Source organism: Schistosoma haematobium, chromosome 1, assembly GCF_000699445.3.
Source record: "Schistosoma haematobium chromosome 1, whole genome shotgun sequence".
Classification (NCBI taxonomy): domain Eukaryota; kingdom Metazoa; phylum Platyhelminthes; class Trematoda; order Strigeidida; family Schistosomatidae; genus Schistosoma; species Schistosoma haematobium.
In genome coordinates this window covers 24,158,410-24,172,325 of record NC_067196.1, presented here as the reverse complement: position 1 = coordinate 24,172,325, position 13,916 = coordinate 24,158,410, and the positions used below count along the sequence as shown (strand labels likewise).

The window sequence follows — 13,916 nt, the reverse complement described above, 5'->3', positions numbered from 1 at the left end:
TTACTACCTGTACTATACTGTAATTTGTCCCGACAACTTCATCTCTATGTGCTAACGGCGCATGACAACTTGAACCGATGTGCCTACGTACATGTTCTACGTTGCGACTGACTGGCTCATATCTTTGGAAGCAAATAACTGACTACATAAGCAATTATTATAAAGCTAAACTCCAAAAGTGCTTTCTAGTCTAATAGAGAGACCTTGGTTCAAAGTTTATAGGATCTGTAAAATAAGTTTGGGTGAACTTTAAGGACATTCTCGCCGCGAGTAGAATAATTTAAGTCCGATTTGCTCCATAACAAAACCTTGTACAAAGCTATGAAAACAAAACACTCTAGAAAAGAGTTTGTAAAAGCCAGAGATTTAATTTTTCAGTGTTAGATAGTACTAAGCAGTACAGAGTGGTAAGATTTGTATAAATACAATTGAAACGGAGAGATAATATTGATACTCCAAGAGTACCAGTTAATGTCTCCCTTTTAATAAGGAGGAAATAAACTTTGTACTTATTATCAGTCCCTGGCCTTAGGAACGGGTTAGTATCTGAAACTGAACATAGTTGTTATTATGGATAAATAGCTTCGTTATTTGTAGTGATCATTGGTTAGACAGTCTAAACAATAATTATTTCTATTAAAGTTGATCAATCTTGGTTGGTATATCTGCATCCTCTTGGGATTCCCGCGATATAACTTTTTCCATCTATTCTACACTAACTTGCGTCAGTGCTTATATAGAGGCAATCCATACAGGATACCCATATAACAACCAAAACTGATCAACTTTCAGTTAAAAATATTAACAACGGGATAATCCAATCAATTTAAAGTAAAATAAAATTCATACCTGTTGCAAAACTGAGTAGCTACCTGAACTCGATGCTTAATTGAATAATAAGATGCTGCTTGAGGCGGACGATATTGAGTTCGAGTCCCGGGGCGATCATCTACTCTGGAGTCCAGGTACATTCAGTTGACGACTCCTAGATGAGATGAGGCGCGAGTCCTCGATTTCACTGCTAGCCACACTCCACTTATTCTATATTTAGAACAATGATGTTTGATGATGGTATGAGAAAACGTAACTGATCGAAGGACTAAATCGTTTAGAGGTCTAAAGTCTTTTCGAAGTCCTACAATATTCAGCCTATCTATATTAATAATTAATGAAAAGAAATGGAAACTTGACTAAAATTGATAAAAAAAAAAGCGTTATCTTGATTAGATAAAAGATGATAGGACGGATGAAGAACGTTTGTGTTAATGTTACAGGTTCAGTAGACGAAACATAAATTTTAAAACGTTTTTGGAAGTAGAAAAGGAAAAATGGAATAAAGCATATCAGTGAATCCATTACCATGCCAACGCTAGGCGAACCAGAAAATCTAAGCATATACAGAAATGACGATTCACATTCCACTGCCACAGCGATGAATTAGCCGCTATACTTGCCCCACTTTTATCTTTTCAAAAAAAATGTTCGAACTTCCACTTTAATTATTCAACATGCAACCTTTACAAACATACTATATCCTTCCCATCACCCTTTATTAAATCAAATCTTTATTGTTTATCTTATTTGAGTTCTCATTGCTTATTTAAATGTACCTATGCATGTAAAAGCAGACAGTGTACTTCTTCTGATCTAATTAACTAGAATTTGAAAGTGATGTTACATGATATGGTGTAACAAAAAGAATGCATCTTTGATCAGCCAACAAAATATGTTGTTCAGTGTGACAACTTAGAATTAATACATTAAACTTATTCGTAAATAGTTAGCTCTGAAAAGAAAACGAACACAAGTGTTTAGCATCTGACGACAGAAATTGGCGATTCACTCAGTCAGAACAACATAGAACTTCGTACGTACGTACGTACGTACGTACATTAGTTCGATTTGCCATACCACATTAGCACACAAATAGAATTGTCGATTCAAATCCCGTAGTGGTAGAGGTAGTGAAGGTATAAACAGTAATCGGAAAAATTAGGGTTTGAACATGTTATTCAAGGAGTATAATCCAATGAAATAAATTTGGAAAGAGAAAAAAAGGACATGAAGAATTCAGAAGATTAGAATTTGGAAGAACACAAAGAGTGTATGCACCTGCGCCATTGCAAACGATTTTGAGTCATGTCATTCAGGGTCTCTAACCACTGTTTACTATCATCTGGCGGTCCCAAACCAGGTAGTCTACACCTACCAACATGGTTCAGTCCACTTGTCAGTGACTTCATGGACTTGTGCCATGTTTTGGTCTGGCCGCCCCTAGCTTTCTTCCAACCTACTCCTATACCATTGAGCATCGCATGTCGAGGTGAATAATAATAATTCTTCTAGAAAACCTGTGACTTCAACACTAGATGTTGAAATATTTCGCTTGCTGATCTGATACTATAAGGGTCGAAACACCGAAATAAATGATACATATAATTTGTAATACATTTTGAGGGAAGGATTTAATTTTTGCTACATTTCCAAATATCAGTAAACTTTGTTCGTGTTAAACGTAAAAAATTAGGTTGAATTTAGACTTTCGATAAAGAATGATTTAATTCCACATTCAAGAACTTTAATTTGTTAACCAATCAGTATTTCAATTGTCAATATACTTATTCTATAGACTTGTCCAAGTTATTGAGTCGTTTGAAGCAAGCTCTGAAAGAGAATTAACAGTAGAAAATGGTGAATGGGTAAAAATTTTAGAAAAGAATGGAAAATGGTATAAAGTTCAGAATAAGTTTGATGAAGAAGGTTATTGTCCAGGGTCAATACTGAAAATTCCAGGAACTATGTGATATTTTCAAATGTAAGTTTTAGTTCAAAGACAGAAGTTCAAGAGAACTATATATATATATATATATATATATATATATATATATATATATATATATATATATATATATATATATATATATATATAAGTGAGAATTCAGAATATCCATTGCAAAGTCCGTGATCACTCGACATCTTCAAATCATTAATATATACGCATTTTCTTTCCCACATTTTATATTAGTTAAAATTTTAAACTTATATTCTATTGCTCTCTAAGAAACGAAGAAAATTAAGTAAGTTTCAAGTTGTATTTGTGAATACATTTGAACATTTACTAATCATTAATGAATGATTCAGTAGTTTTTCTTCAAACCTAGTAAGGTTTTTATTCAGATAATGAAGGTTGCTAGTAATGTTTTATAATCCACTGGGAATATGTTAAATGTTAACAGACAAATCAAATAACTTGTTTGAATAAGTTTGAGATGATATACCTATATGAAGCAATTAAACAGTGGTGGACCATTTTGTATCGGAATATTGGAATGTTCTAAAACTTACAAATGATTAGCATTTCCTTTGAGAAGTTGGACATGTGTAAAAGAGCATACTTGAGGGTATCAGATAATTAACATCTTGTTAAAACGGAAAGCATGTCCAGATGCAGATATTGCTATGTCTATACAATGCCTTTGTTGTTGTGTTCTTTGGAATGGATAGTGACGTACTTTTTCGTCTAGACAGTAAGCATCAAAATGCTAAATTCTCTACTTATAGTGTCTTGATGAACAGCTGATCAGCTATACTATCCTGGTAGTAGATGATCGCTGTTTTTAGATATGTAGGATATCCAGTTTATCGAACAATACTTATTGTATGTACCTCCAATCACAACATGGGGACAAATCCTCGGGCACCACTAAGCAGCTCAGATATATATACATGTTGAAATTATTGAAGATTGATAAAACACCATTGACGCAAGTTCTGTAAGTACATCTGCTTTGATATTTACCCACTGAATTTTTCCGTTAAACTGTTCAGTTCCTTAAATGGCAAAAATTCTATACTAATAGCGAATGCTGATTTCAAATAAATATTATGTCCGTATGGGATCCGTAAAATGCGTTAGCTGAGCTGTTGATGGTATCCTTTGATTGATGGAATAACATTAGACGAGTGGCTTCCAACGACAGAATACTCGGATTTTTTAAAGAAAATCACCCTTAATATAATCCCGGTTTCAATTACAAAGTACTTCGACTGCACCAATAGCGTCTACTATTTCGCTATTTCATCTGGAACAAACGGAATCTTCTTACTGTTGACTAGTGGAATGTTTCGACTGTCAACACGGTCTCTGAGATATATTTCTCCTTCAAATGCATACACAATTCGTCACTTCAATACCACAAATCTACACACTAAACTTTCTTGACTATTCATTAGTGCAATGAGTCATACGTTTAGCAGTCTATCTTTTTCCAAAAGGTTAATCTTGTTTTTTTTAGGAGTACAAGGACAATGGTTATCTTTGATATACATCGAGATATCTTAATCCCCGATAAATAGAATAATGTCTGTAAGATCTAGTTCGTGATACATGTATCAATGACTGAGTTAGGGTCGGTAATATACTTACAAGTACTTGTAAGTAATTTTCCATGGAACAACTTTAGCTGAAGAAACGTCCATAAACTCCCCCACTATATAAGGTTTCATATTCGTCTGAAATAACACCATTGTATTTACTGCTAGCCCAGAAAATCGAACCTTTTTCGTATTGACTGAAGGAAAATTATTTGAAATTTTTTTGCCAACCGAAAGATAACTGCGTATTTAGCGTACAACGCTCGACTATGACCATCTAGTTTTCTTAATACCAAAATACTTAAGAATATAAAGTACTCACTCGTTTATTTCACAAGTGAATTCATTTTCTGGGTAAGCAATCTTAAACTACACATAACAGAAAATGTATGTTTCCGCTATAAATGATGGACGAGCCAACCATATATCTGCAAAATATAAGAGTATTAGAAAGTCCCACTTTTCCTAACTATATCCCTTCCTCAGTTGAGTTATTTTGACCCTGATCATTGCGCGATACAAACTGTATTATTCATGAAAAGATGAGTTTCAAAGTGTAGCGACCAATAGAATTAATGTTGGCGTAGTGTTGAGTATCGCCTACACAATATCAAAACGGTACATTTGACTACTCAGCATTCTAATTTGTCTAATTGGTTAATATTATCGAAATCTTACGGATTACTTCCTTTGGTACTATATTTACTTCTTTTTGTTTCTTCTTACCGTATAATCAGATATGAATTCGTTGAAGACATTCAAAGAACTCTAAAGAAATTATTTAGTTTTAATCAAAATACTTTCATCTCTTTCATCTCTTGAGTAAAGATCATTGTAATTTTTTTCCTACTGCACAACTATCTTTGTTCAGAAGTTTACGAGACCTTTTTCCATTTGTTCGTTTTTGGCAAAATATTTAGTTAGAAATAAAATCATAACCATAAGGTAATCAGAGTTGTGTTTGTATTTTCGTAGTATAGTAGTAAACCCTAAAACACAAATGATTGAGTCTGATCACATAATATTTCCCTAATTACTTACAGCACTATTTAATACGTTTATCTCAGTCACTAAATCCCCTAGGATTTAACGCCCACGGTATGTCTATCTGGCAAACTCTACAGTTTGACAGTGACATCTAGAATGCAATTCCTTGACCACAATACCGAAACACCAGCAACTGTCAAACAAGCAGGCAAGTACACTCCGACGCTTTACGTCTGTATCAACTTCAATCAAATTCTCGACATTTTAGGTTTCATTTTCACCTAAACTATCGGATTACATTTCCTAGTGTTTCCTAAAACTTACAGCTGCTTTAGTCAATCTGGACTAAATAAAAACTGTACAGGCATATGCTAACTAGGGCTGATTTGTTGACAGTACTACGTATAACGTGGGTGGTGAATTACGTGATATATCATCTACGGCAATAAAACCCATATGTTCATAATTTTTGGAAAAAGCTGACTGTAATACACTAACGGGTAACTAGGGTACAATTTATGGTATTGCCTAGTTCATATTGCTGACTGGATTCTATTATTCAGTCTTTTGATGTGGCTACTAAATTGAATAACTGGATAATCAAATGTACTTTGTTTGAAGTCAGACAAATCCCAATGACTCAACCGAAAATTTAACCATTGTATCATCTGTTTGTTTGAGGACTGAAGTAGTGTTATTAGTCACCAAACAATACTGACGGATGCTAGCAACAGAAAATGCGTAACCACTAACAACCTGCCTTTGAGCATCGTTTGTACGCAGCAGACGTTGAACGGTTACGTCTTTACACATCACAACTATTACACAGGGAAGCAGATAGATTGACAGCATCAATGAGTACGGTCGATTAAACTTAGAAAAAAGTAGCGGATACAACGTGTCTACTATTCTGAAAACAAAATCTGAAATCTGACAAACCGTCAGAAAAAACGACAGAAATATACCTAGAACCCTGACAGATTTCAAGAACAAAAATCATAGCCAAACCATCTAAACGTATGAAGATCTGAACTTGGAGCAAAACAATTCCCGTTAGAGTTTGTCAACTATAGTTTTGCTGTAATAAATACATAGCAAGAAGAGTTCACAGTACGAAAATCACTACCCTCCTTTAAAACTCGCCTGAACAAAATCGCCTAATCTATTCAATTACCGGAAAAAATCAGAATAGCATATTTTCCTATTCACTTAGATCATTTATGAACTAATAAGTCACATCAGCAGCGAATACAAAACTGTATTCTTCATCCTAGAGATATATAACAGTGTGTGGAATGGTTGGAAGTATAAATACTGAGATTAGTTATTTTCAGTTTACGGTACACCCAAATAAGTCGAAGCAATGATTCTACAAAGAGCTTGGTAGTGATCTACCTATGAACTATTTTTAAAAACGACCAACGAAATGCAAAAAATTATCATAATTTTAGCAAATGTAAGATCAGTAACAAGAACTACAAAAAGTAGTTACTACAGTGGTGAGAATACTGGCAGTAACAACAGTCAGGAAGTCATTAATCAAGCCCTGCCGCAATGCGTTCCTCCTTGAGCTCTTCTGCTGTTATGGCGAACTTGCCTTTAGCCCACTCATCAAGTTTTAAACCCTGAACGATGGTCCATTTGCCATTCTTGATTTGGACAGGAAAACTAAATATAACATCTTTTGGAGCATCATAAGAACCATCACTGATTACAGACATCGATACCCACTCGCTCTTAAAACAGAATAAGTTTAACTGGAAACATACCTCCTTCGTTCCAAGCCACCAGTCGTGCATATGGTCTGAGACAGACTTAGCAGCAGACAGTGCACTACTTAGTTTCCTGGCTGCTATAACAGCAGCCCCGCGCTTCTGGATAGCGCTTAGGAATTCGTTTTTTATCCAGTTATCATCATTGATTGCGGTAGCGACAGGAATCTCCTTCCCATCTTGCTTTACAACAGCATGACTCACATCGACAAACTGCGTATTGCTGTGGTTGCCCCATATAATACAATTTTTTACAGAATCGCATGAAACTCCCAAACGTTTGGCTATCTATGGAAAAAATTAAGAGGAACCTAGACTAACAAATGACTGAGCACGATTGTGGTCAAGTCTTGTGAGCGCACTAAAGTTTTCTTTAGGAATGGAAGGAGCGTTCTTCATCAGTGCGAGTGCATTTGTGTTAGCAGGATTACCCACAACAACCACTTTGACAGTCTTCTTGGCATATTTGTCCAGAGCCTGCCCTTGCTCCTTGAAAACTTTCACATTAGCATTAAGCAAATCTTTACGCTCCATCCCTTCTCTCCTAGGCATAGCCCCAACCATAAGTGCAGCATCAATTTGATTGAATGCTACTTCTGGTTTATGTGTCACAACCACACTCTTTAAAAGTCGAAATCCACAATCCTGAAGTTCCATTTCAAGTCCTTTAAGAGACTCTACCATTTGTTCAAGATCGAACAGATGTAAGATAACTTCCTGCAGTTGTTAGAAAAGAACATCTCTAACTTGATCAGGTCCGAACATATCACCACGAGCAACCATCCCGGCGAGTGAATATCCTATTTGCCCAGCTGCACCTGTCAACAAAACTCTTATTGGCTTGGAAGGTAATAGTACAAAATATCAACTAACCTCCGACATCTCTTATTGTTGTTGGACAAATTACTATTGAAATACGCACGGTCAACATGTACTCGAAACGTTGACAGGATAAAACAAATTAAGACAGCTGTACAATATACATCGTTCTTCATAACAGACTTTAGCGACTCGACGATATCATTTGTTCATACAGTCTACTTTAATGAGTTTCCTTGATATGATAAGGTGTATATTCCTGTTTTGGTTTAGCGAGACCAAAGTTACCACCTGTTTCTTTCCTATCTTATCCAAAATGGATGTTCTCTTAGATGTAACTTAAAGTAAAGAATAGACCATAATTTAAAATTTGCCAATCTCCACTTTAACTATATGCACGAAAGTCCATTCTCTTCTCAATGGGTTCCATGGCACAATTTGTTTTGGATTCCTTGAATAAAGGCTTACAAAGCATTGAAACGTGTCTTTAGTATGGAATAAATCTCCAGCTCTCAGATAGTGATCCTGGCTTTTACTGAACACTCCCTAGCTGAAGTCACTCGGTCACACATATAAACCAGGTCACAACTGGATATGCTATGCTACACATCCACTGCAATTACTAGCCAGTTTAGAACAAACGTTTCACAACATATCGGCAACTATCTAAATATAAATTTGAACTCCATTCTTGACTTACTATTCGACTGGCCTGGTATCCTCCGATCATAAAAGTGTTACGGACGAGAGCGTTGTCAAATCCTGAATATCTGTGACATCTTTGAACCTATGTCGTTTTGGTTTCAAGATCGTTTTGTGATAATTAGTTTTACGGGTCCAGAATTTTAAAATAGAGTAACAGTGATTCCATCAGTGATAACATGGATTACCCGGATTATATCACATTATATTCTAGAAAGTTATATGCAGAAAGTTTGTTCATGTTCTCTTTTCTTCCCAAAGGTGATGTATCGACTTTCGCTCGTATAAACGATAATGCATTTTATGATACATTTAAAAGTTCCAGGTACTTGACCTTAATTCCTTAATTGGGTCTCTCTAGCATTCCGATGAAGTGCAGATTAGACCAGTCTCATGTAATCTTGGATTTATTTCACTACAATCCAATTGCTGTTTATTCTACTGTCAGTGTTATTTCTATTCTAATTCAAATCAAATATAAAGATGTCTGAATCTGGTGTTATTCCAACAACCATTATTTCAAATGTGCTCACCCAGGCCAATCTTGCTTTGTTTATTACTACTGTATATGCTAGTGAATTAAACTACTATGAAACATATTCAAGAGGTTTCGTATTCCATTTTTTACCTGATTTATTCGTTCCCAATAATCGACTAAAACATGACGAATATAACGAATAGCTCTCTTATAACCCTTGTCACACGACACGCTGTAGAGGCAAGTAATTCTAGAAAGCGAATAGACATATAATACTGCAATTGTTGTTTTGCACTGCGTTCGTAAACTGGTATTGCTACACTATAGTTTTATATACAAGCCCTAATAATTCAAGCAAAATATGAGGAGTAAGAAAAGATTTCTCCGGTTAAAAACACTTCTGCGTCACTTTCGTTCGTATGTTTTTATTATTGAACCCCTCAGGAAACCACACCGATAAGACGCTTGTATCTTTTCTCTTCAAAAAGAAAGCAGTCCCTTACCTAATCACGTGAACTTTACATGTGATTATTTCTGGCTGTCTCACCAGATTAACGGTTTTAGTTTTGATCGATGTGGTTATTCAGAAGCTCTCTAACAAATAGGTCAAGCTGAGTTTCAATGAAAATGAGTGTGACTTAAACTCATCCAAACGTTTTTAAAGGACCATTCTGCATTTATTCGACTTGAGAAGAAACTTACTAAAACCAGTTCGTAAAGAACTCATCTTCTTGTTATCTGTTTGCGCTTACCTACACCTTGACGAATAAGCATAGCCCGTAAATGAAGAAAACTTTTACTACGACAAATTATACCATTTCCCTGACCCGTTAAATGGCTAAATATGGTAAAAAATAGTAAAACGGCCTCGGTTCTTCTTTCTGCTGACAAGACAGTTGAGTTAGTCAGACGTGAAACAGTTTACCGTCACCTGGGTTACCTATGACAACACAGAGTAATCAAATAAGTCGATCAACATAATAGAGAAGATTGTGTGAACACGATACAATCTGTAGCTCAGAAGTTACACTCGTGAAAGAAAAGCATACCTTAACTAGAGCATCAGTAATACTGAAAAACATCACCGTACTCCATCACACTTCAGAAGTCATACCACCATGTGTTCAAATCAATTAACGGTCCGTTGAAAAGTATTACTTTCGTATTTTTCGGAATATAACACATTTCAGTTAGCATTAGTTTTAGCGTTTTCGTAACAGTCGGTTGCATCATTAAATCTAATGAAATCTAATATCAAGGTTTTCGATGTCCATACACGCCTGTCAACATATAACCACAAACCACACAGCACCACGATTTTTAATATCAGTTGTTTGGCGACCAGTGAATCAGTACGGGTTAAAGTTTGAATCTCACTCTCTAACTGTACTTGCAAGAAGAGAAACGCCAATATTCAGAATGAAAACAGTACCAAGGAACCGAAATTTATACGATTAGACCAGACCACGTTCTATTGTATAGCGTACACAGTGTTTTCGAGTTGTTCGTATTGAATTATATCAAAACACAAACACTTTGCCCAATTTAAACGGTTCTGATCTAAAAAAGAGAACAACTTATATCAAAAATACAAAATACCTCTAACAGTACAGTCCGTGCAATACAGTCAAAGGTTTTCCTAACACAAATAGGCGTGTTAAACGACAAAGTAAATGGCTAATACACAAGAGTCTAATACTTTAAAATCAATAAAAAGTGTTGCCGACAACATGGGATCAGACATCTATCTGAAAGGATCCAAGCAGTCCTCACAAGCAGACAGTCAAAGGTAAACAGTCACACACTGAACCACGCTGTGATTCTGAGCTTAGTCAAACACGACCTTATTGTTGATAATCCGGCCACATGCAGCAGAAAAACTAAATTAAGAAAGGTAAGTCTTTATATAAAGTCACATAATAAAAACTCAGACGAGGAAGACTGAAGAACACAAGGTGTCGTTAAAAGAGATTTATATAAATGTCAAAATACGCAACAAGGAGAAGAAACAAATAAATGAGATTACTGTCCGACAAAATGTTGTAGAGAGATTTTCAGCGTTTTCTTTCCGTTAAACTGGCCCTAATAACCTCTCCAGCTGCTTTAAGACACCGTTAAATACATTCGGTCATGGCTTCCTTAGCTGACTAATCTATGTCAGTGGGAGGCACAGGACTTACAGCAGTAAGCCTGTATATCCATAAAGCTAACAAACAACCCACAGTTATTCGGGTACCCTTGGAAGGCAAAGCTTGCGCACATCTCTACTTACAGCCTCTGTCATCATTGTCCTTACCAGGCAGTCTTCATCTATCTCGCACTTAACAACCCGTCTCATTGGCAGTGAACCACAAGTCGTTGTATAGTTAGCCACAAGTACCACATTACCTTCCTTTAAGTTTCTGTGTTTGCAAAACCATTTTAGCCTCAATTTCAGTAACGGAATGTACTCCTTTATCCACCAACGCCGCAAATTATTGAATGAACAATTAACCTGTATCTATCGCTTCGAATATCTGTCCGTAATACTGCACTCGATCCCTAAACCATCACAATATCTTAGTAAAAGCAGGTTGTTTGATGTGAGAGTCAAGTTATCATTTTATCTGATGTCACAGGGACGATGGGACAGTCATTTAAAATTCTTCCCCCACAAACTCCCATAGTTTTATCGTAAAGCCCTTGAGTTGTGGTTTGTTCAACTGGAGCATTACTCCACGAGGCACGATATGAAACCTGCGTGAATCCGTTACCAACGTTTACGTTCTACTCTCCCTTCCTTTTTGCCCGGGATGTCCGCCACTCAATGTTGAGCTCTTAACACCACAATCGTACATCATTTTAAGGCGTGAAAAAACGAACCATCTTTTTTTCCGACGGTCAAAGAATCTCAAGATCATTCCAAGCAGAGAAATCTGGCAATAGATCACCATCACAGTTCTTACTTCACCTCGAAATGTTAGCTAGCAACAGCGTTGTGGGTAAAGTGGTCCTAAAGCAAGAATGGATACAAACTCTCTCATGCTATGTCCAACACTCCACTCCATTTTATCAAATCAGGACCAATAACGAAGCGAAGGTAATGAGCCGAAAATATAGAGTCTTAGTCTTGAATCTACAGGACACTCAGTGCATTAGTATACTACTTTAAATGTCACATTGTTGATTTACTATCGTTTGATAAATTACTTAAAAATCTTTAGGGACCGAAATGGCCCGTAATGAGACTTTTACTAATTTTGAATTATTTTTAATTTTCAGGAGTGGTAGTGTCTGTGAAGATTATTATTTATTGAAGGCGATATAGTAGTCTACTACTATAGCCAAGTGGCAGTATGTTTAATGTTGTTGTTCTTGTCTGCTACTGACACCAGGAAATAAAAATAATTATACTAATGGCAGCGTATGGTTGACTATTCGTAGACATCAGATAACCAAGTGATTCGTTTACTGGGAAAATTTGTACAGTTTTGTGGGCATTCGGCTGATAGAATACACGGTACAGTATTGTTCGTTGAAAAATAACAATCTATTCATTACAGCCCTATATTGAGTTTATCGAGTAGTGAGAAGCTTTACATAATGAATATGACAAAAGGTCTAAGTATACTAATTTCGAGCTTAGAAATAATTCAGTATATGGTGTACTAATCTCAGCAATCAAATCAGGTCCCATGACCACGAGAATATGAAAATGCAAACAGGGAGTTCATGTGAATGTTTATTAAACCATGTCATCATATCACTAAACCCATACAAAAATAAGACCGAATAATAAGGGTTCAGACAATGTAGGTTGAGAAACATAAAACATAATTGGAAGGGTAATGAATAAAAGTAAAATTGCAAAAAGGAGAGAAAGAATAAACGAATAATAATGTTGTTCAGTAAAACAATGTAGGGAGGTTTCCGGAGTATTCCTTCTTTTACACCTGCTTTTCAACTTCTGCCCGCTATGTTAGCGATCGAGAATAAATATGACAGCGAATAACACGAAACGAATTTCATTATAATTTGTCAACAGACTTGTCGGTCGACACAAGTTTCTACTTGGATGACATCTTTAGTTATCGGGACTTAGTAACGTGGAGCTAAGTTAAATGAGCAATGCATGTTTAAAAAGAGGTAAGTTTCTTCCCGTTGCCCGATAGTGTGAGATAGTATAGCAACTCACGTGCAGTTTATTTAGTTCTCACTTGACTCAATTAAGCCCTTTTGTTAACTTATTTAGCGAACAAAGTCATCAGCAATATAACAAATTATTGTACCTTTATTATTGTTGTGTTTGTATGAAATATGTATGCTTGAAGATTGCTTACGGCCTACGCATAAATTCATTCTGCTAGCTTTATTACTAACTGCTTAATTGATTCGATGATCCATTCGTTTCCTTATATATATACATGTACATTCAACACTCTACACTCTCGGTTCGCTGACTCATTCATCGGCCTCTCGGCTTTGTGGTCTGAGTTATTTGCTAATAAAACTGTAGTCGCTGCTTCTCTTTGCCTTCTGATTCCAAACACCGTCGAGGATTATATGATAACGGTTACGAGGGTGACTGGTCATCGAAGCACAGCCACTACAATAGCATTAATGTTTTGTGTAACAAGGCAGTGCACATTCAAATGGGAATATTGTTGTGACAAGAGGTGTCCAAAATGTGATGCTGATACACAGTATGCTAAGCGCTAACTCTCCAACTGACTACTCAAGCAAGAACACAAGAGTGTATTGGACTACTGATTGAAATACACGAATACTCGTTCATATATATAACA

The 13,916-nt window shown here is 35.9% G+C and overlaps 2 protein-coding genes across 6 annotated transcripts in view; one reads left to right on the top strand and one right to left on the bottom strand.

The window, feature by feature from the left end:
- EPS8_2 (epidermal growth factor receptor pathway substrate 8) overlaps positions 1 to 5,327 on the top strand; it is a gene marked incomplete at its 3' end in the record, with an annotated part of 51,358 nt that extends 46,031 nt beyond the window's left edge. Inside the window, exons 11-12 of one of the 3 annotated variants that reach the window (XM_051213755.1) lie at positions 2,630 to 2,815; positions 3,062 to 5,327. In XM_051213755.1, coding sequence (XP_051073488.1) covers positions 2,630 to 2,804 — 175 coding nt within the window. Of the gene's footprint in view, positions 1 to 2,629; positions 2,816 to 3,061 lie in introns of those variants that run through there. The other 2 variants (XM_051213753.1, XM_035730553.2) reach the window with 2 other exon arrangements.
- Positions 5,328 to 6,785: 1,458 nt separating this feature from the next.
- On the bottom strand, positions 6,786 to 8,075 carry MDH1_1 (Malate dehydrogenase, cytoplasmic; the record flags this gene model as incomplete). Of its 3 annotated transcripts, XM_035730554.2 has the most annotated exons (5): positions 6,786 to 7,097; positions 7,131 to 7,421; positions 7,455 to 7,850; positions 7,881 to 7,973; positions 8,007 to 8,015. In XM_035730554.2, the coding sequence occupies 5 exons, from the start codon at positions 8,013 to 8,015 to the stop codon at positions 6,897 to 6,899; spliced, it is 990 nt and encodes a 329-aa protein (XP_035588058.1). In that variant the 3' UTR covers positions 6,786 to 6,896. The 3 variants fall into 3 exon arrangements, with proteins under 3 accessions (XP_035588058.1, XP_051073486.1, XP_051073487.1); XM_051213739.1 differs by having other exon boundaries at positions 6,786 to 7,421; positions 7,455 to 8,075; XM_051213740.1 differs by having other exon boundaries at positions 6,786 to 7,973; positions 8,007 to 8,075.
- Positions 8,076 to 13,916: the final 5,841 nt, after the last annotated feature.